Source organism: Garra rufa, chromosome 15 (assembly GCF_049309525.1).
Source record: "Garra rufa chromosome 15, GarRuf1.0, whole genome shotgun sequence".
NCBI classification, from domain to species: Eukaryota; Metazoa; Chordata; class Actinopteri; order Cypriniformes; family Cyprinidae; genus Garra; species Garra rufa.
In genome coordinates this window covers 27,439,523-27,466,146 of record NC_133375.1, presented here as the reverse complement: position 1 = coordinate 27,466,146, position 26,624 = coordinate 27,439,523, and the positions used below count along the sequence as shown (strand labels likewise).

The window sequence follows — 26,624 nt, the reverse complement described above, 5'->3', positions numbered from 1 at the left end:
TATAATAGAAATCAATTAATTTGAAAACTGACTTTTTATTCTTTTAAAAGCAAAATAAATTATATCTTCCAAAGTAAACAGTGAATATTAGTGAAGCTATGTCCATTGATTTGACTTCTGTCAGATTACGTCCACCCTGTCTGGCACAATTCACAGTATTAGGGTGTGAACTGAGTGACTGACGGGCTCAATTCCTTCGATGTTCGTTTGAGCGTCGGGTGCTGTTCAGAAGTTCGTCCTCAGTGCAGGTCAACAGGTAGGCTAATATTTTCATAATATTTACGCAGTATTTAAATAAGTACAATGTGTATCACACAAATATACAACGAACAGGCTGTAGGCTAATACAGGTAAAACGGCACTCTGGAAATGGGAATTGTAAACATTCCAACAGACGGAAGATGAGTCATAGAGATAAGGCGAAGTCATTTGTCAAATGTAGCCTATTTCTTTTATTAGGCTATAGAAATATCGAAAGTGTTTTTTTTCCCGTTTTTTTTTCTGATAGCCTACTTTGTTGATGCTGATAAATGATGTTTAATAGACCCCAGACCACATGATAAGAAAATGAACAGAACAGAAAATCCACATCTTGCTACCACTATATATCTCTGAAATGGAAAGGTATCGAAATTTGGGAATGTGTATTTATTATATATTATATCAAGCTATAAGATAACGTAATAACGTAATCTTGGCTGTAATAAACAGTAAGTGGATTTACTTTCAGTTTACGCTTTTGAAATTTCACTACGCAAAGTTTTTGTTGACCATTGTAACAATACTTTGTTTTATAGGGTCAATACTTTTCGGTAAGTATAATCTAGCCTTTATCAATGTAGCTATATGACGTCAGTTGTTTAACTTTGAGAACTGAGTGCTGAGGTGCGCGCGTCTGCGGGTTCTAGATAAAGCGCGTTATCGGCCGCGCCCGGTTGCCCGGCGCGCCCTCAACCCCACTGCTCGAAATTTAGATTAGGGTCACTTCAGAGGCTCTTTAAGAACTTAATTATTAATATTATGTAATCTAATAATTATTTTAGCTAGGTATTTTTTAAATAAATCTATGTTTGACCATGTTATTTTTCCACTGACCAACTTTTCCATTGTTTACAGCTGTTAAAATCATGTCTGCTTTTCTGCACCACTGCCCATTTTTGAAGTCCACTCCAGGCCCTTCTCTGAGGAATGTGGCAGGGTATTTTGGCTTGGCTGAACGATGTCCAATCATTGTCCGCCAGATCTCTGTAAAAGCCACCCAGATCTCAGAGGAAAAAGGTAATGTTGTTATTTTGTTGTGTTTCTATACTATATAAGGTTTTATATACTAGGTATAGAGTATGACTAACAAATTCCATATTTTTTATGAATAAACTCTCATTGAAACCAAATAATGTGAGTCAGTACCTCAGATTATGTTCATAAATGTGACCTTGGACCACAAAACCAGTCTTAAGCAGCACAGGCCAAAAATACATTGTGTGGGTCAAAATGATTAGTTTTTGTTTTTATGGCAAAATCATTAGGATAGCATGTTTAATGAAGATATTCTGTAAGTTTCCTACTGTAAATATATCAAAACTTAATTTTTGATTAGTAATATGCATTGCTAAGAACTTAATTTGGACACCTTTAAAGTTGATTTTCTGAATATTTCGATTTTTTTTGGAACCCTGAGATTTTCAAATAGTTGTATCACGGCCAAATATTGTCCTATTCTAACAAACCACACATCAATGGAAGGCTTTCAAAATTTAAATAAATTTACCCTTATGACTGGTTTTGTGGTCCAGGGTCACATATTGCTTATATTCCTTGTGCATTTTGTGTTCAGGCCTCCTCCCTCATAAGGAGCCAAAGCGACAGTTGGCGACCACAGCCACTCAGGTGGCGATCAACATGTCCCAGAGCTGTCCCTTCGTTTCCTCAAAGATCGGACTAGTTAAAGCCAGTCCACAAGTGCAGGAGGATGTCCAGCCCAATCTTGAGAATCAAGATAACACTGGTAAAACACTCAGTCTCAGTGTGACAGTTTCATAGACTGTGGATATGTGTATGTTAACTGTAATGATATATATTGTTAGATATCTAGCTGACTGGCTGATGTGTTGCAGCAGCTGTCTCTTTTTTTACCACCACAGTATAATTAGTACACTGCTGAAGAGGCTCTTTTGTCTGAGCAGTGCATCATGCAGGGGTTGGATGCATTTTTCACTCTGCAATTTGCACCATTTAACTCCAATTTGAGAGAGTCCTCAGCTGTGAATAGTAAGCAGATGATGACTCAGACTGCTGATGTAACAAAAGCTAGTCTTCAGACAATCACATTACAGATGAAACTACACTAGAAAATCTAATTGGAAAATTGTAGTTTTGGGGTTTTATAGCTATCACAGTTTGACAGTTAACGTGTGTAGCCTGTAATTTAAAGAAATTATATGACTTAAAGCATGGCATTAAATACAAAACACTTTGATTTTAGCTTTTTTTCACACTGAAATCACAAAACAGAGTAAAAAAAAAAAAATTGTTTGTCTGATGAATTTCTGTCACATTGATACCCCCTTTTTCCAGGCTTGATGAGCTCACTTTTCAGTGGCTTGCAAAGTCATCAGTCTACTGGTCCTACACACCTTCTTCAGGACAACTTTAGTGAGTTTGACTGCATTTTTCTTAATGATTTACAATAGTATACAAAGATTTGTAGCTTTTGTACCTAGGGTACTGCCCCACTGTATACTATGCAGCACTTATTAAGAAGTCTCTGTGTTCTTTATTTCCTTTCTTCCTCACTTATTGACTGGTGGTTGCCCATCTGCTTTTTAAATTCAGCTACACCCAGTTTCAGCTACGATGACTTCTTCACTCAGAAGATTGTGGAAAAGAAGAATGACCATACCTACCGTATCTTTAAGACGGTGAACCGTTTTGCAGAGGTTTACCCTTTTGCTGAGGACTATTCCATCCCTGGACGTTTGGGCTCCCAGGTGTCTGTATGGTGCAGCAATGATTACCTGGGCATGAGTCGGCATCCTCGAGTTGTCAAGGCCATAGAGTTAGTATATAAAACAGACAGTGAAATAAATGTTGCCATCATATGTTATTATACATAGAGAAAAACAAATGTAGGTGCAACTTATAAGTCTTGTTATATACTTTAAAGTTTCTTTTTTGACTTTGGATATATATAGCTGCTAGTAATAACAATCGTTTAATGTTTCTTAGAGAGGCTTTGCAGAGGCATGGTGCAGGAGCAGGTGGCACCCGAAATATCTCTGGGACGAGTAACTATCATGTGGCCCTGGAGAGTGAGCTGGCACGTCTACACCAGAAAGATGGAGCACTGGTCTTTTCTTCCTGCTTTGTAGCCAATGATTCCACCCTCTTTACTTTGGCTAAAATGCTCCCAGGTATTTAACGAACCAAAAATGCCTGTGCTCAAGGAATGTATAAAATAATGAATAAATATACGCTACCAGTCAAAAGTTTTTGAACAGTAAGGTTTTTACTGTTTTGCTCAAGCCTGCATTTTTTTTAAAATCCAAATTACAGCAAAAACAATACAATTTTGAAATATTTTTACTATTTAAAATAACTGCTTTCCATTTGAATATATTTTAAAATGTAATATATTCCTGTGATCAAAGCTAAATTTTCAGCATCATTACTCCAGTCTTCAGTGTCACGTAATCCCTCAGAAATCATTCTAATATGCTGATTTGCTGTTCAAGAAACATTTGTTATTGTTATTTTTATTTTCAATATTTAAAACAGTTTAGTACTGATACATTTTGTTTAAGGATTCTTTGATGTATAGAATAATACAAAGATCAGCATTTATCTGAAATAAAATTTTTTTGTATCCATTCAAACGCCTGGAGTCAGTATGATATTTTTTTTTTTAGATGTTTTAAGTTAATCAAAACTGAAGATTTCTATTTCAGATAAATGCTGTTCTTCTGAACTTTCTGTTCATCAAATAAACCTGAAAAAAAATCTACTCAGCTATTTTCAACATAATAATAATAATAAAAAAAATTTTGAGCAGCAAATCAGAATATTAGAATGATTTCTGAAGGATCATCATCAAATTTTAAAATACATTCAAATAGAAAACATTTATTTTAAATAGTTAAAATATTTGACAGTTTTTTCTACACTTTGGATCAAATAAATGCATGCTTGGTGAGCAGAAGAGACTTTTTTTAAAAACATTAATTTGTACTTTTCAAAAACTTTTGACTGGTAGTATAGGTTGACTATACTGCCATTAAATAAAAAAAAAACAGTTGATTATGATTTGTATGATTATGATAGTATGATCAAAAACACAACTAAGAATTACTATAAAATATTTTTTTTAAATAACAAATTTAATATATTTTAATATGTAATTATTCCTGTGAGAGCAAAGCTGAATTTTCAGCAACTATTACTTCAATCTGAAGTGTCACTTGATCCTTCAGATATCATTCTAAAATGCTAATTTGCTGCTATGCTTATCAGTAATGAAACATTTGTGCTGCCCAATATTATTGTTGAAACAGGCTTACATTTTTTTTCAGGATTCTATGAAAGAAAGTTAAAAAGAAAAACGACAAAAAAAAAAAAAAACTCCCAAAACAATTAATCTATTATTTTCCTAACATTATGTTCTTTTTTTGTCACTTTTGACCAATTTTATGCATTGTTGTTTAATAAAAGTATTTGAAAGGAAAAATTTAATATTCTGAAATTCCTCTAAAACATCATCTCTCTTCAAAGGCTGTGAGATCTACTCAGACATGGGTAATCATGCCTCCATGATCCAGGGCATCAGGAACAGTGGAGCCAAGCGCTTCATTTTCCGACACAATGATGCCAGTCATCTGGAGGAGCTGCTCAGCCGCTCAGATCCACTCACACCCAAAATTGTGGCTTTTGAGACTGTTCATTCAATGGATGGTGAGTAGAGCTGTCACATGACTGACTCAAAAGAGTTTCTATTTGTTTAGTATTGAAAAATAGAGTCATGGGTTTGATTCCTAGGGAGTACATGAACTGATAATGTGTAAAACTTAAATGCAGTTGAAGTCACTTTTTAAATTAAAGCACCTACCTTTATAAAATTTTACATGGAGCAGGTTTCCTCATTAGAACGGTTATTTTAGCATTACTTGAGCAGCCAAATACTACACACTTTATCTTGGCAACCACCCTTTTATCAGACACTTTGGCTTGTGGAATAAATTAATAATGGGCAACTGATAATAGTGCATCTTTAACTGAAAAATAACTCAATTTGTTTCAGGTGCAATTTGCCCTCTAGAAGAGCTGTGTGATGTAGCACATAAATATGGAGCTCTGACTTTTGTGGATGAGGTCCATGCTGTCGGACTGTACGGGGCTCATGGAGCAGGTGTAGGAGAGAGAGACAACGTCATGCACAAGATCGATATTGTCACTGGAACTCTGGGTAAGACAGATGCAGCCAATGTCAAGTGCATGAATAGTATCCAGTACTACTTAGTGTTCTTGACTCTCAACTTTCCTTATATTGTTTGAAATATCTGTAGGTAAGGCATTTGGCTGCGTTGGTGGTTACATAGCCAGCACTGCCGCCCTGGTGGACACTGTGCGCTCCTACGCCGCCGGTTTTATCTTCACTACCTCCTTGCCTCCCATGGTGCTGGCCGGGGCTCTGGAATCGGTGCGTGTGCTGAAGAGCCCAGAAGGCCAAGCTTTGCGCAGAGCCCATCAGAGAAACGTCAAACACATGAGACAGCTGCTGCTGGATGCTGGGCTGCCTGTGGTCAACTGTCCCAGCCACATTATTCCCATTCGGGTCAGTGTTTGCAAAAGCCATTATGTACTTAATAGGATAGTTCACCCAAAAATTAAAAGCTGTCATCATTTTCTCACCCTCATGTCAGTCTAAACCTATCGTGTATCTTCACAAGAGTTGATTTAAAGGATTAGTTCACACAAAATTCAAATTTCCTGATAATTTACTCACCCCTAGGTCATCCAAGATTTATTTTCTTCAGTCTAAAAGGTTTTTGAGGAAAAGTTTCCAGGATTTTTCTCCATATAGTGGACTCCAATGGAGATTAACGGGTTGAAGTTCCAAATTGCAGTTTCAATGCAGCTTCAAAGGGCTCTACATGATTTCAGAGTCATTTTCTTAAAAAAAATACTTTTTAACCACAAATGCTTATCTGACACTAGCTCTGCATCCACAACTTCACACATTAAATAGGAAAGGTCACGTGTGACATAGGCAGAAGTACCAACCCAGTGTTTACAAAGCGAATGTGCAAAGAAAGTCAAACGCCTTTTACAAAAAAAGATAAAACAATGATGTTGGACAATTTTGAAGTTGGAGGAGAAAATGAGTTTTTCACTATACCCTACCTTTTTAAACAAAGATTTAACCACATGACCTTTCCAACGAGATTACATAATGCTAAAACTAGTGCAAGACAAGCATTTGTGGATAAAGTATAGAGTTTTTATTTTTTTAGAAAATGACAGATTGTCTAGAGCAGGGGTTTTCAAACCTGTCCTGGAGCCTCCCCTGCCCTGCACATTTTGCTTGTCTCTCTCATCTAATACACCTGATTCAAATCATCAGCTCATTAGTAGAGACTGCAAGACCTGAATTGGGTGTGCCTAATAAGGGAGACATACAAAATGTGCAGGGCAGGGGAGGCTCCAGGACAGGTTTGAAAACCCCTGGTCTAGAGTGACAATCTGTTGCTGCGTCCCAATTCGCATACTATCCGTCCTAAATAGTATTCGAAAATAGAATTAGTATGTCCCAAATCGTAGTATGTTCAAAAAAGTATTCCAAAGATTCCCGGATGGTCTACTACTTGACTTCAGAATTCGAAGTGCGGATCAACGCACACTCTAACGGCTAATATTGCCCACAACACATTGCGCGGTGAACGAGGATTCGATTAGAACTACAAACACGCATAAAAAGTGTTAAAAAACTACAAACATGGAGGATATGCGCGACCAACGGACAGGTAGAGAAAGGGGTTTGAGTGATAAATAATCAGTGTGTAACCTGATAAAAAATATATTTTTTAAATGTTATCCTCGTTATATTTCATGTGCAGCAACATTATGAACTTTTATAAAGATAGGTTTGGTCATTAACGTTTAAATGCATAATTATGCAAACATGAGCAGAGTTCTCGGCATGAAAGACTCCTGAAAGAACGTGCCTCTTCATTTCATTAGGAAATTAAATTAAACGAAATGTAGATCATGTTAACTGTGATGATTGACAGGGCAGTTTAAACAGTGACAGGATTCAGGTAACTAAGCAACAGAGCGTCCGTTAAAAAAGCAGTTATGACGAAGTAGTATGTCCCAAAGCTCGCCTACTATTCTGCTACATACTCAAAAGTATGTACTTTTTCTTCACAAAAAGAGTACATACTTTTAGGGCGTAGTATAAGTAGGCGAATTGGGACGCAGCATGTGATCGTGTAGAGTCCTTTGAAGCGGCACTTTGGACCTTAAACCCGTTGGCTCATATTGAAGTCTATTACTGTATATGGAGAAAATCCTGAATTTTTTTCCTTTTAAAACCTTAATTTCTTTTCGACTGAAGAAAGAAAGACATAACATTTTGGATGACATAGTGATGAGTAAATTATCAGGAAATTTTATTTCAGGAGTGAACTAATCCCTTAAACCACTTGATTCATAGGGATTTGTTTTCTAAAGTTTTGGTTACCTGGAATTTCAACACAGGGTTGAAAACCTTTCAGTTTTATTAAAAATATCTTAATCTGTGTTTCGAAGATTAGCCAAAGTCTTACGGGTTTCTAGAAACATGAGGGTGAATAAATGAGGGTAAATAAATTATGATGAATATTAAAATACATATTATATTAAGTTTGGATGAAATCCTTTGTCTGCACTCTGCGCAGGTATAAATATTTGCACTTTAAATCTGCCATTTCAGGTTGGAAATGCAGCAAAAAACTCTGAAGTGTGTGATATTCTGTTGGAGAAACACAACATCTATGTGCAGGCCATAAATTACCCAACAGTGCCTCGTGGAGAAGAGCTGCTGCGGTTGGCTCCTTCTCCTTTCCACAATCCCATTATGATGAACTACTTTGTAGGTGAGTGGTCATGCAATTAGGTCAACTCTATTTCTTCGCTGTTTAAAGGTCAGGAGATTAATTTCTGTATGGCTAGCACCACTAAACAGAACTGCAATTTAATTTTCCGCATCACTCTGACATCTGCTATTGTATCCAGATTTAAGAAAATGAGATCTGGCTACATTTTGAACTGGTCATGAGTTGTATCTGAATTTCTAATATTTTATGTTGGACAGAGAAACTAGTAGAGGTCTGGCAGGAGGTTGGACTTCCGCTGAACGGACCAGCTATGGCCTCGTGCACCTTCTGTGATCGGCCTCTTCATTTTGACCTCATGAGCGAGTGGGAGAAGTCCTACTTTGGGAATATGGAGCCGAGATACATCACTGTGGCTGCACAGTGAGTTGGTATTAGCAGAGCAAGATGAAGATCTGTTTTATTAGATTAGATTGACTTTTCAAAAAAATCCACTTTCTAATGCAAAATATGTTTATGGTAAGATAAATGTAGAGGGTGCTTAAAATGTCCTGTGTTTCTGTATTGTTTGCTGTGACTGCCGATGATGCAACTAAAATTAGTTATTTAGACTTTGGCTAAATCCTACATTAATTGTGTGTCCCCTCTGCATGACGACAAACCTGCACATGGGCACTTTTTGGTAGTTTTCTATTATTTGTATTATTGTATGTATATGTATGCATGCAAGAGTATATTTAATAACAGCTTACAATGAAACTATGCCACATGTCCTCTTCCAGTTTTGGACCATTTGAACTCAAATGTATGAATTTACAAATTCAATAAATATGGTCAGTTGCAACAAAATGCCTCTGATAACTTATTATAACAGCTTGGTAGTAATACCAACAAAAGCAGTAGTTATATTTGTACTATGAATCTGATCTATTTTAATTTAGGGGGACAATTTAAATGCAAAACACTAAAAAAGAAAGGTTAAATAAGACCTTGGACCACAAAACCAGTCGCACTAGTATGTTTGTAGCAATAGCCAAAAATACATTGTATGGGTCAAAATTATTATTTTTTCAATGCCAAAAATCATTAGGATAAAGATTTTTGTAGGGTAAAGATCATGTTCAATTGAGATATTTTGTAAATTTCTTACCGTAAATATATCAACATTTTTATTTAGTAATATGCATTGTTAAGAACTTAATTTGGACAACTTTAAAGGTGATTTTCTCAATATTTTCCAGATTACAGATTTTCAAATAGTTGTATCTCTTAACAAACCATACATCAATTTATTCATGTTTATTAAGCTTTCAGATGATGTATGACTTATTTTGTGGTCCAGGGTCACAAATATGACTTGAATAGGACCCTTTTTATTTAAAACACCACACTGCCACCTGCCGGACTGTACTGGAAGTGTTACTTACTAAGCTATGATAAATAACACTACCAACAACTTTGTACTAAAGTTACTATATCATACAGGTCATAAGTGCGTGTTAAATAAAAAGTACACTGCACAACTGTATGTAGGCCTATGTGTAATATTTTTTTATTGTTCAATGATTCGATGATACAAAACCCATTTTTCTGTTTGCTCTTTAATTGGCGGCCATGTTCTGTAAGAGATAATCAGTTGTATTACAAAAGTTTCCATAATGACAATATCCAAAATGCCATGTAGCTTTGTTTGCATGTTACAGTATGTTTACTAATATTAAACTTACCTTGCTGATCCAGTCAATGTAGGCGCTCACACGAGTGAAAACGGTGGGCTTCTTTTCATAATTGCAGCTCAGGCCAGAACCAAAGCTGACAATACCATGGACCTCCCAAGCGCCGTCGTTACCAGCACAGTTAAAGGGGCCACCAGAGTCACCCTGTATTTTGTGACAGAGGAAGTGTTAATCTGTTGTCGTTGTTTTAGTCAGAGTTTGCCTTTAGTGAAAATATTATTTAAAATGAGTGATTATTTCGTTATATTATGTTAACTTTTTTATATGACAGCAACGTTTAGTCTACCTAAAACCCGGAATAGGCTACGCCACACTATTTTTTGCTAAGACCGGTTGACGCTAGTTGCAGATTCAAGTTTACACTGTATTATAAGCACAAACGGGAGCTTTATCAGACTAGCCTTGTTCATTTTTTTTAGTTGTCATGCGTCACTAACAACAAGGCGTATATTTCTGTTTGTTGCGTTCAATATATTTTTTAATTTCGTGTAATTTAGTGGATCCCAACTTTAACCCGCGGACTGTACAATACTTGCGTTCGGTAATGCGCGCCAAGTTCATCTTGGATTAAGCATGTTTACCCTTATAAAAATAAGTACATTAAGTAAATTTTATCAAATATACTTAAGTAAAGTTCAAGTATATTTTTAAAGTAGGCATATCCCCCATTTTTCCTTTACTAACGGGCGCGGTAAATTGTATGCGTCATCCGTGTCCAGCTATTTTTTTTAGTTGTGAAAAACAACTTTTTCTGCTTGATATTGCAGATTGGTATGTTTTACCATGTTATTTTAATGTGTTATCTTTATTATGAACACACTAGTTTGTAGTGCAAACTGTTTTACCATTTACTGCATGTTGTTATTCTTGTTATTTCCCTATAGGGGATAATGAACCGGAAGTCTCACCCATAAGCTAACTTCGGCATTGAAGAGAAAGGTGGATAATTTTAGTAATGCCACGTTCCAGGCAACCCGTAACCCGTGTTTTTCCAACCTTCTACCAGTGAAAGTGCACTGGAACGGCAGTCAAACCCGTGACTTCCCACTCGTGAACTCGTACTAGATCGATGTACTCCCAGTTCCGAGTTCTGACGTAACATAGCCCGCGAAACTACAATGTCAGCCCTAATGGGTGCGGTGTTTATGCAAGTAGTACACGGTGGAAAAATAGAGCTTAGGACAATATAACGTTGCAATCAACTTAATAATAATATAAAAATTATAATAATTCATAAATGTGCCCAGGCAGTTTGGCGTGACTTGCCTGGAACGCTACAAAGTCGTGAGTCGTGGTTTGAAGTGGCGATTTACCAGTTAAAAAACCTGCCTGGAACGCAGCCTAAGTATAATAATATCAGTGTTCTAGTAGTAATGTATACTTGTAGGCCTACATTTACTATTTCAATGCTACTTTTAATTTATAAAAGTATACTTTGAGTGTGACATTAGTAAACTTTGAATACACAACTAGTTTACAACTACAAAATACATGAAGTAGCACATTAAAAGTAACCAAAGTATACTTTCTTGTTTTCTTTTTTTTCTTCTCAAGGGCTGTTCACACAGAATGCATTTTTGCTTTTTAAACATACATGGGCAGTGAAATTGGGGAAGAACATTTTTTAAATGTCTGTCTATGACATGTTTAGACAGTATAACAATGGGAAAGTAGAGCGATGGAACGGAAAACCACATTCTGTGTGAGCTGCCCACTTATTGTAGGCTACACAAAGATAATTGTAATCAAATGTTATAAAAAATGATTGATGAAAAAGAAATAGACTGTAGGTCGTCAATATCTCCTTACATTACATCCAGCAACAACACCATCTCCACCAGCGCAGACCATGTCTTGTGTGACCTGAGAGCCCCACCAGTCAGACTTAGAGCAGGTGGCATAATCCACCACAGGCAGAAGAGCCTGCTGCAGGGCATCAGCAAGGGGTCCATTGGCTAGGTATTGACAACAAAAAAGGTTGGTCCCAAGAAAAGAAGAAAAAAGCTGCCTAAAATGTGGATATCTCGTAATTATGTTTTTACGCTTCTGAGTTTAGCAGCACAACTTGATCCATAACCTTCAACATTACTTACTGTAAAGACGTCCCCAACCAGTGACGTAGCAGGGAGCATTGTGGGGCAGAAGATCCCCATTAGTTGGCAGACATACAGGAGTGATGGTGTCGCTTACAGTGACAGGTGTCTGCAGTTTAATCAGGGCGATGTCATTACTGTGTGAAGGAATCCCAGAGACAACATGAAAATTAGATTCCTTGCACAATGCTTAAATTATTTCTTTGTGAGGAGTCTTTTGGCCCCCATACCGGATAGTGAAGGAATTCCAGTTCTCGTGGACAATGATCTTGCTTGTGCCGATGGCCTGAGATCCATTCTCGTTCAGCTGCAGGTTATGTTTTCCCAGGTACACCCTGTAAGTTCTACTACTGCTCGAGGACCACAAGAGGACAAAAAAAAAACAGTTCACTCACAGAAACACTCAGGAATGCTATAAATTGTAAATAATAATAGCACTTTCATGTAAATTGTGCTTTTTATTTCTAACCGGGCCTCTGTTTACAATCCTCAGACTAACCCGATGCAGTGAGCAGCAGTCAGAACCCACTGATCGGAAATAAGGCTTCCACCGCAAGTGTGGTACCAGCTGCTGCCACTCTGGTACTGGAGGGAGACCTAGATGAAAAACAGAACAGGGGTCAGTTGACATTCTTATGTTCATTTATTTATGAGTCAGAAATTTAACAAAAAAAGTAACAATTTAATAATCTTTGCTGATTTTTGTAAAGTGAATAACATTTATAATTTTAGTAATATATTTTAAGATGAACCCTTACTAGACTAAAGCAACTTATTTTTACTTGACTATCCATGAATATTTTTAAGAAAAATGTGAATATTTATATGTACACTACCAGTTAGGTTTTTGAACAGTAAGATTTTTTATGTTTTTTTAAAGAATTCTCTTCTGCTCCGAGTCTGCATTTATTTGATCCAATGTACAGCAAAAACACTAACATTTTAAAATATTTAAAACAGTTTTCTATTTAAATATATTTTAAAATTTGATCAAAGTTCAATTTTCAGCATCATTACTCCAGTCTTCAGAGTCACATGATCCTTCAGAAATCATTCTAATATGCTGATTTGCTGTTCAAGAAACATTTAGAATCAGTAGTATTATTATTATCATCAGTATTTAAATCAGTTGAGTAATTTTTTCAGCATTCTTTGATGGACAGTAATATCCAAAGATCAGCATTTATCTGAAATAAAAAGCTTTTGTAATATACAATATGCCATTAAAAACAAATTATAGAAAGAAATTATGGAAATTAATGCTTTTTCTTAGCAAGGATGCTTTAAATTGATCAAAAGTGATGATGAAGACATGTTTAATGTTACAAAAGATTTCTATTTCAGGTAAATGCTGTTCCTCTGAACTTTCTATTCATCGAAGAAACCTGAAAAAAATTCTAATCAACTGTTTTCAACATAATAATAATACTATATGTTTTTTGAGCAGCATTTCAGAATATTAACATGATTTCTGAGAGATCATGTGACTGGAGCAATGATGCTGAAAATTCAGCTTTGATATCACAGGAATAAATAACATTTAAAAATATATTTACATAGGAAAAGTTATTTTAAATAGTAAAAATATTTCAAAATTTTACAGTTTTTGCTGTACTTTGGATCAAATAAATGCTGGCTTGGTGAGCAAAAGAGACTTCTTTATGAACATTAAAAATCCTACTGTTCAAAAACTTTTGACTGGCAGTGTATTTTTTGTAAACAGTCTGATATTTCTGTTTAATAATATCTAATTATTACAGTACTGCTATAAAGATCTCATTGATTTCTTAAGAGATTAATGTTCATATCTCAGGCTTCACAGGGTTAACACAGCTTATTCTACACTAATGAAGAATGTTTTTAAACAAGGACAGAAATGAAAATTAACAGGGAATTATGTTTTAATAAAAAAATGTCATTAAAATAATAGAATGTGCATGTACCTGCCAGGGCCAGCTGTGTGGACGGACATCCACACCTCCCACAACCCTAGATATAACGGGAGGGTAGGTGGGCAGCCCACATCCGTAAGCTGAGGGGAAACAAAACACATTATGCCTGTTTTATTAGCAGTCAATATTATTAGACATTTTAAAAGTAATATAATTGTTTAAAAAGTACTAAATAAGATCCTGCATGTCATTTCCAGACCTTAAAAAATAGTCAGTACTACAGTATATTATCAGTCTTGAAAGGTTTCTTACCTCCAACAAACAAAACAGCCAGGACCACAAGCTTCATCATGATTGTACCTTCAGCGTTTGCCCTCTCTGCTGGGGTTTATATACTGGCCAATTCACTTTCAGTGTGATGTCTGACCACAGTTAAGATACAAATGTCCTTGACTGCTTTAGGAAAAACAAATAAGAACCCCCCCTTGGTGGTTCTCTGGGTACACTTCGACTTTGATAATTAATTCTTTGATAGGTTATAATCTAATCTTTTAAAAATATTTTTTCTGTTGAATAAGATGTTGAACATTTGCTGTGTTCTCACATTTAATTAAAAAACACACCTTTTATACAGGTTCTCCATTTTAATTGCAAGATGAAGGTATGATATTTACATATTTAATATATATATATGTATATTTTGTCTATATATATGCTAATTTCCCCTCACACAACATCGAATGTTATAAAATGTTTAGTTTTCTTAGCATGGCTTTGTGCACAAGGTATTATTGTTCATATCAGCCAGTTCATGTCATCTGTGCATTTCACAGGCTGCATATATCGCTCTGGTCACTAACGTAACCTTGGGTATTTTATTTATTTATTTAGAACATTTATTTTATATATTTTTAGCAGTTTAGTATTTAGTATCCTGAGAAAACTGTCAGTGGATTACTGAGTGAATTGTAACTGTATTTTGTGCTGTCAAGGTTAGTTTTATAAATGGTGGGCTGCTGAAATCAGGCATCATGAAACTTTTTGGCTTTTGGCTTTGCTTATTGCTGATTAGTTGACTGATAGTAGAGTTCTTTACTCTAAATGAGTAAAAACACTTGATAAACTAAATCTGTGGGTCTGTTTTCTAAAAAAAATAATAATAATTTTAGTGCCTTAAGTCAAATATAAAAAAAAAAAACTTTTTTTGAATCTCTCTCTTTAGGTCCCATTGGAGATGATATTAATGCCATTGCTGATAATAGTAATATCCTGCAACAGGCCCTGCTCCCTGTAGTGGACAATTTGATTTGCACTAGGTGCGATTGTTGGGGTAACCTGGTGTACAGCAGTGGAGATAGTTTGAAGATTTTAATGCACACTTGTTGTATGTAATATGTGGTCTTTGTCATCGTTCCCAACATGTGTGTTTATTTTGATAGTTACAGTCATTTTGGTAAATTTCTGAGGGCATTTTTATTTTGTTTAGCAGTATTGGCCTTTAGGTCCCACAAATTATTTGTTTTTTCAGCATTTTTGTGTATTTGAACCCTTATCATCAATAACTGTGATTCTGACATCCATTTTTTCACTCTGAGGACAATGTTCAAATGCTCACTGATGCTCCAGAAGGAAAAACAATGCATTAAGAGCAAGGATGTCATTTTTTGAACAGAATGAGAATGTGTACATTTTCCTTATTTTGCCTAAATATATGTTTTTCATTTAGTACTACCCTTCAGAAGCTGCAGAAGATACTTACATGTTCCCCAGAAGATAAAATAAGTTACATTTAAAAAGTAATGTAAAGGTTTTCACCCCACCGGCTCTTAATGCATTGTGTTTCCTTCTGAAGCGTCAGTGAGTGTTTGAACCTTCTGTAATAGTTGCATTTGAGTTGTTTGAAAAGATGGATCTCAAAATCAAATACACAAAAATGCTGAAAATCCAAAGAATTTGTGGGACCTGAAGGATTTTTCTGAAGAACAGTGGGCAGTTTAACTTTTCAGGACAAACAAGGGACTCATGAACAGCTATCACTCTCATTCAGGTAACAACCCAGTTTTAAGAATCAAGTGTTTGTAAACTTTTGAACAGGGTCATTTTTATAAATTCTAATATTACTTTCTCTTGTGGACTATATGTAAACACATTTTATTTAAAATATCTTAGTCAGCTGTAAATAAAAAATAACTCTTATTTACCAAAATAATTAACATTTTGCAGATTCTGCAAGCTGTATGTACATTTTTGACTTAAACTGTACATACATATTAATATAGTTACAGACTTCTCACCTCCAACAACCAGAACAGCCAAGAGCACAGATTTCATCATGTTTTTATAAGCCAATTCACTCTTTTTGGAAAGAGGTTTGCTTTAGAAAAAAAATAGTCAAAAAAAGTAGCTCTCTGGTGCACCTTGACCTTAATTTTTCACAAGGTAGAATCTAATCAAAATATTTTTGCTGTTAGTGTGACTGCAAATCATCTTTTTATAGTTTCTCTTCTGTTAATTTTCACAGATGCTTCAGGTAAATAACAGTACATTTTTAGTTATTCACAAATTTATTTTAATCCTGAAACTTCACAACACTTAAAAAAAAAAAAAAAATCAACATTAAATATGCAGTGTTTGTGAAGCACAAAAAGCCATCTGGCTTTGGCTAGAGATTACTCTTCATATCAGCATGTCATCTGTGCCTTTCACAGGCTGCATATATAAAACCTAAGATAACTGATAAATTGGGATGTTTATCTACAAGGCTAAATGATACTGGGAAGGCTGTCGGTGATTTGCTACAGGAAATGTAACCTGTTTGTAATGCTGTTCGGGTCCGGGGTAGTTATATAAATGACGGGTGTTTGGCTGTAACCCTCGCAATCAAGCATCATGAAATTTCTGATCTTGGCTCTGTTCATTGCTGGCGGTAAGATAAACATTTGCCTACTCTAAAAAGTGTTCTAAAAACAATTCTCTCATACTTTAATTCCTAAGAAGTGGAATATGAAGGGATATCTTTAACAGATTTCACTTAGATATGCATTGCAGCTAATGAACCTGAGCAGACCTGAGCATGTAATTTATCATTGCATATGTATGTGTTGTCTTGAAACAGCCTACGGTTGTGGGCAGCCTACCTATAAACCTGCCGTCTCACGGGTGGTTGGTGGAACTGATGTTGTCCCAAACAGCTGGCCCTGGCAGGTATTGTGAATATCATACTGTAAAAAATGATTTTTTTTAAAGTTTATTGTAGTATGTTTTACAGGAAAAATCAGTCTATACACTAAATCAGTCTATACACTTCCAAATTTCATGTTAAATTAAATGCGTTTACATGCTAATTGTGAATTCTATTTGTTTCTACACCATTTATTTCTGTATACGGTTCATTAATCTCATCCTAAAATGCTCTGCCATAAATATTAGCTACAGACATCGCAATATTGCAAAATGTAATGATCAATTTTGGCTCTATTGCACTGAAAGCAGCTCGAGTTCAACATTTTACCTTCTCAATTTCAGGCGTCTCTCCAGTATCAGAGTGGCAGCAGCTTTTATCACACTTGTGGTGGCACCCTGTTGTCCAGCGAGTGGGTTTTGACTGCTGCTCACTGCATTGGGTACGGAACAGCAGCTAGAATCATATTTATAATGAAATGAAACATAAAACATAATGCTGCACTTCTCTCTTTGGCAACAAAAAAATGCAATGTTTCTATGAGTTGATCTGCATTACGAGATGGACTAAAACTATATCTTAAAAATCTGCCAAGCAGCAGCCGCACTTACAGAGTCTACCTGGGCAAGCACAACCTGCCAGACAACAACGAGGCCGGCTCTCTCGCCATCTCTCCTTCCAAAATTATTGTGCATGAGAACTGGGATTCCTACAATATCCGGTTGGTCCCCATCTTATTTTAATGTAGGGGAACAAAAGTCATATTCAAGAGTGTGTTTTTTAAGCATTTGTGTGTGTTTCTCAGCAATGACATTGCCCTGATCAAGTTGTCGACTCCAGTGACTTTCACTGACAAGATTTCACCTGCTTGTCTGCCTGTGTCCGGCAACATTCTGCCTCACAACTTTAGCTGTTACGTCTCTGGATGGGGACGCCTCTGGAGTAGGTTCCTTTTCACTGTGATTTACTTATTTTCAAGCAAAAAAAATCTGTACTCAAAATAGTGCCTTTTGTCTTTCTTTCTCTTCAGCCAATGGCCCCATTGCTGACATTCTGCAGCAGGCTATGCTCCCTGTTGTGGACTACGCTACCTGCACTAGGAATGACTGGTGGGGCAACCTTGTGACCGACCTCATGGTGTGCGCTGGTGGAGATGGAGTGGTGTCTAGCTGCAACGTGGGTTTGATAAGTGTTTACATTTTGATATTTCATTATGTGTGAGAATGCACAGTAATGATGGTACCTCACTTGTGCAGGGTGATTCTGGTGGCCCTCTGAACTGCCAGAGAAGTGACGGCACCTGGGATGTTCACGGTATTGTGAGTTTTGGCTCCAGCTTGGGCTGCAACTACCCCAAGAAGCCCTCCGTCTTCACCCGCGTATCTGGCTACATTTCCTGGATCAACAATGTGAGTATAGTTTATAAACCTGTTGATCATTTTCTGAACACATGCCATCCTTTTCACATATCTTGTTGACAATAAGACATATTCGGATATAAACTTGCCTCTTCTATTTCAGGTGATGACCTCTTATTAAAGTGTGAAGGTGTGGTTACTACTTCAACAACAACAACAACAGCAACAACAAAGTAAATGTGTAATCAATAAACACATTTATTCAACAATTATTTTTGTCTGCTCTTGACCTAAAAGAAGAAAAAATACAATAAAAATATTAAAAAGCATGATTTTTTTTTGTTATGGTTGTGTTTGTAATCTAGATATTTACCCAAATCTATTTTAGATTATTATTTCGCTTATTCTAGCGGCTAAATGTGCTGTAGGGTTGTAGGCCAGCGTAGTGGATTGTAATGGTGAAGTTTGTAGATTATTTACATGGCTTGGGAACGCCCAATATGAATGCTTAAAATAGTTTAAGAAGATGTACAGTCGTGGCCAAAAGTTTTGAGAATGACACAAATATTAGTTTTCACAAAGTTTGCTGCTAAACTGCTTTTAGATCTTTGTTTCAGTTGTTTCTGTGATGTACTGAAATATAATTACAAGCACTTCATATGTTTCAAAGGCTTTTATCAACAATTACATGACATTTATGCAAAGAGTCAGTATTTGCAGTGTTGGCCCTTCTTCTTCAGGACCTCTGCAATTCGACTGGGCATGCTCTCAATCAACTTCTGGGCCAAATCCTGACTGATAGCAACCCATTCTTTCATAATCACTTCTTGGAGTTTGTCAGAATTAGTGGGTTTTTGTTTGTCCACCCGCCTCTTGAAGATTGACCACAAGTTCTCAATGGGATTAAGATCTGGGGAGTTTCCAGGCCATGGACCCAAAATTTCAACGTTTTGGTCCCCGAGCCACTTAGTTATCACTTTTGCCTTATGGCACGGTGCTCCATCGTGCTGGAAAATGCATTGTTCTTCACCAAACTGTTGTTGGATTGTTGGAAGAAGTTGCTGTTGGAGGGTGTTTTGGTACCATTCTTTATTCATGGCTGTGTTTTTAGGCAAAATTGAGAGTGAGCCCACTCCCTTGGATGAGAAGCAACCCCACACATGAATGGTCTCAGGATGCTTTACTGTTGGCATGACACAGGACTAATGGTAGCGCTCATCTTTTCTTCTCCGGACAAGCCTTTTTCCAGATGCCCCAATCGGAAAGAGGCTTCATCTGAGAATAGGACTTTGCCCCAGTCCTCAGCAGTCCATTCGCCATACTTTTTGCAGAAGATCAATGTGTCCCTGATGTTTTTTTGGAGAGAAGTGGCTTCTTTGCTGCCCTTCTTGACACCAGGCCATCTTCCAAAAGTCTTGGCCTCACTGTGCGTGCAGATGCGCTCACACCTGCTGCCATTCCTGAGCAAGCTCTGCACTGCGGCACTCCGATCCCGCAGCTGAAGCTGAATCCTCTTTCTTGGACGCCCTGAAGCCTTCTTAACAAGAATTGAACCTCTTTCCTTGAAGTTCTTGATGATCCTATAAATTGTTGATTTAGGTGCAATCTTAGTAGCCACAATATCCTTGCCTGTGAAGTCATTTTTATGCAACGCAATGATGGCTGCATGCGTTTCTTTGCAGGTCACCATGGTTAACAATGGAAGAACAATGATTTCAAGCATCACCCTCCTTTTAACATGTCAAGTCTGCCATTTTAACCCAATCAGCCTGACATAATGATCTCCAGCCTTGTGCTCGTCAACATTCTCACCTGAGTTAACAAGACGATTACTGAAATGATCTCAGCAGGTCCTTTAATGACAGCAATGAAATGCAGTGGAAAGTTTTTTTCGGGATTAAGTTAATTTTCATGGCAAAGAAGGACTATGCAATTCATCTGATCACTCTTTATAACATTCTGGAGTATATGCAAATTACTATTATAAAAACTTAAGCAGCAAATTCTCAAAACTTTTGGTCACGACTATACACTACCAGTCAAAAGTTTTTTTTAATGATTTTTTATGTTTTTTAAAGAATTATTTCTGCTCACCAAGTCACCAATTTATTTGATTCAAAATACAGCAAAAGCAGTAATATTTGTACTATTTAAAATAGCTACTTTCTATTTAAATATTTTAAAAATGTAATTTAATCTTGTGATTAAAACTAAATTATCAGCATTATACTCCAGTCTTCAGTGTCACATGATCCTTCAGAAATCATTCTAATATGCTGATTTGCTGTTCAAGAAACTTTTATTATTATTGTTATTATTATTATTATCATTATCATTATTATCATCAATATTTAAAAATTGTTCTGTTTCTGCCATACTTTGGATCAAATAAATGCAGGCTTGGTGAGTTAAGAGATTTTTATTATGTTTGTCATCTAGATGATTTCTAAATTCTAGGCCTATCTGTTTTACAGTAGATGTATAGATCATATACATATATAAATACATAAAATAAAAATTGTATTTATATATGTCTATGGATAAGATTATTAGTTCGTTTATGCTAGGAGCTAAATGTACTGTGGGGTTGTAGGCTAGCATAGTGGACTGCTATATAGATGGTCAAGTTTTAGATAAACGTTATTATTGACTATTATAAGCCAGTTGGGAAATCCTAGTCTGAATGTTTAAAATAGTTCAATAAGATGTAAGTTTGAAGTAAGTTTTATTATACAATGTAACAATATAAATAATAGGTGGAGAAAATATATATTTTAAATTTGATTCTCTCTTTATTTTTAAGAGAGAATCAAAACTCTTTCATTTATTTTGACAACGCGCCTCCAGGTTTCCACAGCGGAAGATTGACGTCTGTTCACCCAGGCAAGAAGTGACTGCACTCTGTGTTGAAGGCGGGGCTCCACGGCCTTTGGCGTTACCATGACACACGTACACAACCCATTTAGACAGCAAGTAACATACCTATAAGCAGCCGGGTTGTAAACAGTTTGGAAAGATGAAAACTCATACCGGTGAGTTGTCAAGACAATCATCGCAAACTATAAAAAAATGCTGGTGCCTGTTATATTTCTTTCAAGTAACCGACGTTTTAAAACAGACACAAATATGGAGACATAATGTCGATTTAAGAGTTCTAAAGCGTCAGTGTACCTACATTCAGCGCTATTTGTGATAGTTACTGGATTAAAATGTCTATTTCGTCAGCAGGTTAAAATGAGGGGTTACCTCAAAACTTCAAACTGGGTATTTAAACTCCAGCCAAAAAGAACCACTATAGGAAGACACAAAGATTCTGACCTCTGTCTACAGGTATGAAGCCTTAATATGTTTCCAATGTGTCCACTCATTATGTCACTTCACATAGTTATTGATTCAACTTTTAGTTATTCATCATGATGAGATGATATTGTTATATGTGACCCTAGACCACAAAACCAGTCATAAGAGTAATTTTTGTATTGAATAAATAAGCTGGCTTGTTATGATGGAACAATATTTGGCCGAGATACAACAGTTCGAAAATCTGGAATCTGTGGAGTGTGCAATAAAATCAAAATATTAAGAAAATCGCTTTTAAAATTCTTAAAAGTTCTTAGCAATGCATATTACTAATAAATTTTTTTACAAAATATCTGATCTTTACATGATCCTTACTTAATATCCCAATGATTTGGCAATAAAATAAAAATAGATCATTTTGACCCATACAATGTATTTTAAGCTATTGCTACAAATATACCGGTGCTACTTAAGACTGGTTTTGTGGTACAATGTCACATATTAAATATGACATATGGACTCTTACTAGACATGTCACTAGAGAGGACATTCACACATTCATTGTGTTTCTCATCTCATCTGCTCAGAATAGTGGGGTGGATGAATGTCATGCTACTATTGACTGGTGTGAAGCAGACGGCTGCTATGTTATCCGTGACTTAAACTCTGCCCACGGGACCTACGTCAACGACTGCCGGATACACAATGCCACTGTGCGTCTCTCTCCGGGAGACCAGCTTCACTTTGGCTACGGAGGATCAACCTATGAGCTCTGCACTGACAGCGAGAAATCAGTAAAATTTATGTTTGAACAGATAAATGATGTTGTGTCCCTTCATTTCTGTAGCACTTTTATTGATATAAGTTCAAGTTCAAAGACACAGAGAATATCATAAATGAGACCTGCAGTGTACAGATTCAAAGTTTTGTCTCACTCCCAAACAGTTTCCACGTCTGGCTGCCCAGTCTCCCATTCCCCAGGCATGGGCACGACCTCGGACCCCTTCTGTTTCACCCCATCCACCCACCAAACCTCGCCCCATGAGTGCCGGGTCTAAACGGGGTCCAAATGCAACTGACCTCAAAACCCAATCTAGCAGACCAGGTAAAGTCTTTTTCAGCAAATAATTATTTGTCAGGCAAAGTGGAATATTACTTCATTATTACCTCTTCATTATCCCAAATAATGAAATAAATAAATCATGGAGAAAAAAATGCAGGTTTAGAAAAGTGTATTAGATTTATTAGAGACTTTCTAAACCTAAATTATCTATAACTAAAACTTACAATAATTTTGTTTATGGAAATAAAGCGGAAATAAACAAAATATAAATATTAGATGAAAAATAAATACGGTATAAACAAAAATGTGACCCTGGACCACAAAACCAGTCATAAGGTTAAATTTTACAAAACTGAGTAAAAAAAAAAATTACTAATCAAAAATTACATTTTGATATATTTACAGTAGGAATGTTACAAAAAATCTTCATGGAACATGATCTTTACTTAATTTCCTAATGATTTTTGGCATAAAAGAAAAATCAATAATTTTGACCCATACAATGTATTTTTGGCTATTGCTACAAATATACCCCAGCGACTTAAGACTGGTTTTGTGGTTCAGGGTCACAAATGAGAAATGTTGCCTTGTAACTGAAATTATTTTAGGCACTAAGATGACTAACTGACAATAAATAAAAACTAAAACTGAAACAAAAATAATATAAACCTAAATATTAATCTAAAAAAATACAAATGACATGAAAAAATCACTTAAAATTATAATAAAAAATTAAATGTAAAAATTAAAGCTCATTTAAAATATTATTAAAAGCTACAGTAGCACAGTATATAGCAAACACTAAAATAGCACTGTACCAAATTGATGAGAATAATCATTTTTATTGTGGACTGCTTTTTGTGATTTTTTTGCAGGAAGCTGGAGTGGTAACACAGGGAGAGCATGTTGTCTCAGAAGTAAGACTCCACCTAACAATTCTCAAAACCTTCACGTCTTCCCAATGGAGGAGGTTAGTCCAACACCCTATTAAAAACACCCTAGTTTCACTTTGCTGGACCATTCATGCTAATGTCAACTTGCAGAGCTAAAAGTCTTAAACAATACACTGATAACTCTGTTCTTTCTCAGGAGGACAGGTTGCATCAGCTAGCAGATGGACACCTTCGAGTGTCTGTGTGCTTTGAGGATGAATCTCAAAGGAAGGATGATGCGATTGTGGCCCTAAAGGAGGAAGTGTCGGCTCTCAAGCTTCAGCTGTCTCAGAAGAAGCAGGGTGATCCAGATGTCCCACACAGACTTCGCTGCCTGGAGATTGACATCAGTGAGAAGAAACATCAGATACAACAGCTAAAGGAGCAGGTGTGGTATTAAACAGTCTCAATTGTTACTTTACATTGTACATTATTTACAGTTTTGTGGCTGAGTTGGATTGTGGCTTCGAGTCCTATGTGGGTCAATCATGTCTTGAAGGAGTTTATGAAGAGGCCTTCAGCAAACAAGTGCTAGCAGCAGATTCATTGACATTCACAAATGCAAAAGCCGCAGGTTTGATACGACCCAAATAAAGTTGCCAGTTGAGTTTTCTTACTTATTGCAGTATGGTAAAAAGCAGCCACAATTTTGATAGAGGACAAGAATGTCCTTCTAAATAAAGAAACAGAACATTTCTTGTACATACTTCAGTGGCTCAGGTGGGGCTTGTACTAATCTAAAGTGCTACAGAATGAAGCCTTAGCGGCAATTCACACAGAATACATTTCTGAATTGCAAAAAGTGAGATATGTGTAGTGGAACGGGATAAAAAAACATTTTTAAAAGTTGGAGTTATTTTAACTTTTTCAAATGCTGTGTCATGCATGAGACACTGCAAAAGACGTGAGATGCAAGCACAATGGGTAAACATGTCCATTGAGTGCTCTTACATTAAAAAACAAAGGAGAAGTAGTGTAGTGGAATGGAAAAATGAATTCTGTTTGAATTGCCCCTTATGCATAAGGCCACTGGACTATGTGAAAACATGCACTCTATTGCATAAATAAACATTATAGACTGTAATGAGTAAAGTTTCATTCTTTATTTTAAGTTTTAATTTAAAAGAAACACATTTACAGCATTTGATGATGATTATTCTGTCTTGGAAATCCATCAGAAATCTTTCACATGCACATTTACTATAGATGCTGGAACTTCAGAGATGTTCTGGAGAGATGCTTGGACAGGCTGTGACAGAGAGAGATCAGAAGATCAGCAGTCTTTTAGAATGGATGGAAAAACTGAGAAATGAAAATAATTCATCTGCAGGTATGAGGATGTTAATATAAGGGTGATATATAGGGGTTATTCACATTACTGTAATGTAGAAAAAATATGACATATTGATAATTTGCTATGAGGTATAACATGATGTTATTATATATACATTTGTATGTATAAAAGTACAATTTTAACTATATACTGTACAGTATACTATACAGTATAGTATTTTTATACTTCCTTTAATATACATTTCAAAAGTTTGGGGTGTGCAAGATGTCTTTCTTTTTTTAAAAGTGCTTTTACACAGCAAAGATGCATTATGTTGATCAAAATTGAAAAATAATATAATATTTACAAAAGGTATGTTTCAAATAAATGCTCTTCATCAAATAATCCTGAAAAAACATATTACAGGTTTGTAATAAAAAATGTAACACCAAATTAGCATATTAGAATATGATATTATTATATATACATTTGTAGAAGTAGAAGTGCAGAATATAAGTGCAATTTTAAGTATATACAGTATACTATTGTTATTTTTATACTTTCTATTTTTATACTTCCTTTAATGTTCAAAAGTTTGTTGTGTGAAAGATTTTTTTTAAAGAATGCATTTATGTAGCAAGGAAAATGTAGCATTATTAATAATAATGACAAAAACATCAGCATATGATATTATATACATTTGTATGCATGAAAGTTTTAAGTATATATATACTATTGTTATTTTTATACTTTCTATTTTTTTATGTTCAAAATTTTGGGGTGTACAAGATTTATTTATTAATTTATTTTTTTAAAGAATGCTTTTACATAGCAAGGATGCATTATGTTGATCAAAAGATGAAAGTAAAGACATTTATAAAATAACATTATATTTACAAAAGTTTTAAGAAATGCTGTTCTTTTGACTTTATATTCATCAAATAGTCCTGAAAAAACATTAAAGTTTTGCAGGGGGAAAAAATCAACAAAATAGTTGGAAAATAGTTATTTTAAATTGAAATAATATTTCACAATATTACTGTTTTGTTTATATTTATGATCAAATCTTGCTGAGGGACTTCTTTCAAAAAACTCCAAACTTTTGATAATTTGTGTAATACTGAGATGCATTGTTATGTTGTTGTAGTGAAATCATCAATAACATATTTGTTGCTTTCAGGCACCATCTTGTTAGATCTGAGCAGTTAGTGACTTTGTGTTTTCTTTCAATTTTTGACTCAGCATTGGTTAGCAGTTTGAAAAAAGATGTGTCTGCTCGAGAGAAACAGGCTGTTAAACTAGCAACTGAGGTGGACAAGCTCAGACAAGATGTGAGACACAAAGATGCCAAGCTCACCAGCATGATGGACAAGGTTCCAGCATCCCTCTCTTTCTAAAGCCATTATGTTTTAATGATGCTCTTTTTATTATTATTTAAAGTATTTTATCAATAAAAGATAACAATTCCTTTTGTTTGGTGTTGTTTTGAAAGCTAAAAGACACCCAGAAGCATCAGAATGAGCTACTTGGCAGACAGAGGGAGATAGAATCACTCAAGAAAGTAAGTATGTTTGGTTTCACTCACAGCCCTGATCTCCACATAATTTCATAAACAGACAGCTTTTTGGACACCACGACCCAGGTGGGACTTGAACCCACAATCCCCAGCTCCGGAGGCTGATGCCTTATCCATTAGGCCACTGGGCCAGGTA

At 35.7% G+C, this 26,624-nt stretch overlaps 4 protein-coding genes and 1 non-coding gene across 6 annotated transcripts; 3 read left to right on the top strand and 2 right to left on the bottom strand.

Moving 5' to 3' along the window:
• Window positions 1-181: 181 nt before the first annotated feature.
• On the top strand, window positions 182-9,486 carry alas2 (aminolevulinate, delta-, synthase 2). Its single transcript, XM_073818900.1, has 11 exons — window positions 182-256; window positions 1,117-1,278; window positions 1,835-2,005; window positions 2,575-2,652; window positions 2,833-3,055; window positions 3,226-3,410; window positions 4,765-4,944; window positions 5,291-5,455; window positions 5,556-5,824; window positions 7,964-8,126; window positions 8,345-9,486. Exons 2-11 carry the CDS (start codon window positions 1,128-1,130, stop codon window positions 8,509-8,511), a joined length of 1,752 nt encoding a protein of 583 aa, XP_073675001.1. The 5' UTR covers window positions 182-256; window positions 1,117-1,127; the 3' UTR covers window positions 8,512-9,486.
• A 126-nt stretch (window positions 9,487-9,612) lies between these two features.
• Window positions 9,613-14,183, bottom strand: ela2l (elastase 2 like). The gene is made up of 8 exons (XM_073818901.1): window positions 14,118-14,183; window positions 13,857-13,945; window positions 12,413-12,510; window positions 12,144-12,263; window positions 11,914-12,050; window positions 11,630-11,775; window positions 9,812-9,964; window positions 9,613-9,703 (listed from the first exon to the last, which is right to left on the bottom strand). The coding sequence occupies exons 1-8, from the start codon at window positions 14,155-14,157 to the stop codon at window positions 9,686-9,688; spliced, it is 801 nt and encodes a 266-aa protein (XP_073675002.1). The 5' UTR covers window positions 14,158-14,183; the 3' UTR covers window positions 9,613-9,685.
• Window positions 14,184-16,663: 2,480 nt separating this feature from the next.
• ela2 (elastase 2) lies at window positions 16,664-18,613 on the top strand. Of its 2 annotated transcripts, none has more exons than XM_073818623.1 (8): window positions 16,664-16,731; window positions 16,921-17,009; window positions 17,331-17,428; window positions 17,585-17,707; window positions 17,792-17,928; window positions 18,017-18,162; window positions 18,243-18,395; window positions 18,508-18,613. In XM_073818623.1, exons 1-8 carry the CDS (start codon window positions 16,695-16,697, stop codon window positions 18,523-18,525), a joined length of 801 nt encoding a protein of 266 aa, XP_073674724.1. In that variant the 5' UTR covers window positions 16,664-16,694; the 3' UTR covers window positions 18,526-18,613. The 2 variants fall into 2 exon arrangements, with proteins under 2 accessions (XP_073674724.1, XP_073674723.1); XM_073818622.1 differs by having other exon boundaries at window positions 18,243-18,416; window positions 18,528-18,613.
• Window positions 18,614-21,578: 2,965 nt separating this feature from the next.
• On the top strand, window positions 21,579-26,309 carry fhad1 (forkhead-associated (FHA) phosphopeptide binding domain 1). The gene is made up of 7 exons (XM_073818518.1): window positions 21,579-21,674; window positions 22,232-22,438; window positions 22,611-22,749; window positions 23,583-23,677; window positions 23,797-24,027; window positions 24,846-24,969; window positions 26,155-26,309. The coding sequence occupies exons 1-7, from the start codon at window positions 21,579-21,581 to the stop codon at window positions 26,307-26,309; spliced, it is 1,047 nt and encodes a 348-aa protein (XP_073674619.1).
• A 237-nt stretch (window positions 26,310-26,546) lies between these two features.
• Window positions 26,547-26,619, bottom strand: trnar-ccg (transfer RNA arginine (anticodon CCG)). Its single transcript has one exon. It is a non-coding gene; the product is annotated as a tRNA-Arg (tRNA).
• Window positions 26,620-26,624: the final 5 nt, after the last annotated feature.

Coding starts and splice junctions, on each gene's coding strand:
- alas2 (XM_073818900.1), top strand. CDS start 1,128: ATGTCTGCTTTTCTGCACCACTGCCCATTTTTGAAGTCCACTCCAGGC. Junction 2,006..2,574: donor TGAGAATCAAGATAACACTG/GTAAAACACTCA, acceptor CCCTTTTTCCAG/GCTTGATGAGCTCACTTTTC. Junction 4,945..5,290: donor GACTGTTCATTCAATGGATG/GTGAGTAGAGCT, acceptor AATTTGTTTCAG/GTGCAATTTGCCCTCTAGAA.
- ela2l (XM_073818901.1), bottom strand. CDS start 14,157: ATGATGAAGCTTGTGGTCCTGGCTGTTTTGTTTGTTGGAG. Junction 13,946..14,117: donor GGCTGTTTTGTTTGTTGGAG/GTAAGAAACCTT, acceptor GTTTCCCCTCAG/CTTACGGATGTGGGCTGCCC. Junction 12,264..12,412: donor ACTGCTGCTCACTGCATCGG/GTTAGTCTGAGG, acceptor GTCCTCGAGCAG/TAGTAGAACTTACAGGGTGT.
- ela2 (XM_073818622.1), top strand. CDS start 16,695: ATGAAATTTCTGATCTTGGCTCTGTTCATTGCTGGCG. Junction 18,163..18,242: donor GAGTGGTGTCTAGCTGCAAC/GTGGGTTTGATA, acceptor TCACTTGTGCAG/GGTGATTCTGGTGGCCCTCT. Junction 18,417..18,527: donor TGAGTATAGTTTATAAACCT/GTTGATCATTTT, acceptor CTCTTATTAAAG/TGTGAAGGTGTGGTTACTAC.
- fhad1 (XM_073818518.1), top strand. CDS start 21,579: ATGAGGGGTTACCTCAAAACTTCAAACTGGGTATTTAAACTCCAGCCA. Junction 24,028..24,845: donor TACAACAGCTAAAGGAGCAG/GTGTGGTATTAA, acceptor CATTTACTATAG/ATGCTGGAACTTCAGAGATG. Junction 24,970..26,154: donor TGAAAATAATTCATCTGCAG/GTATGAGGATGT, acceptor TTTTTGACTCAG/CATTGGTTAGCAGTTTGAAA.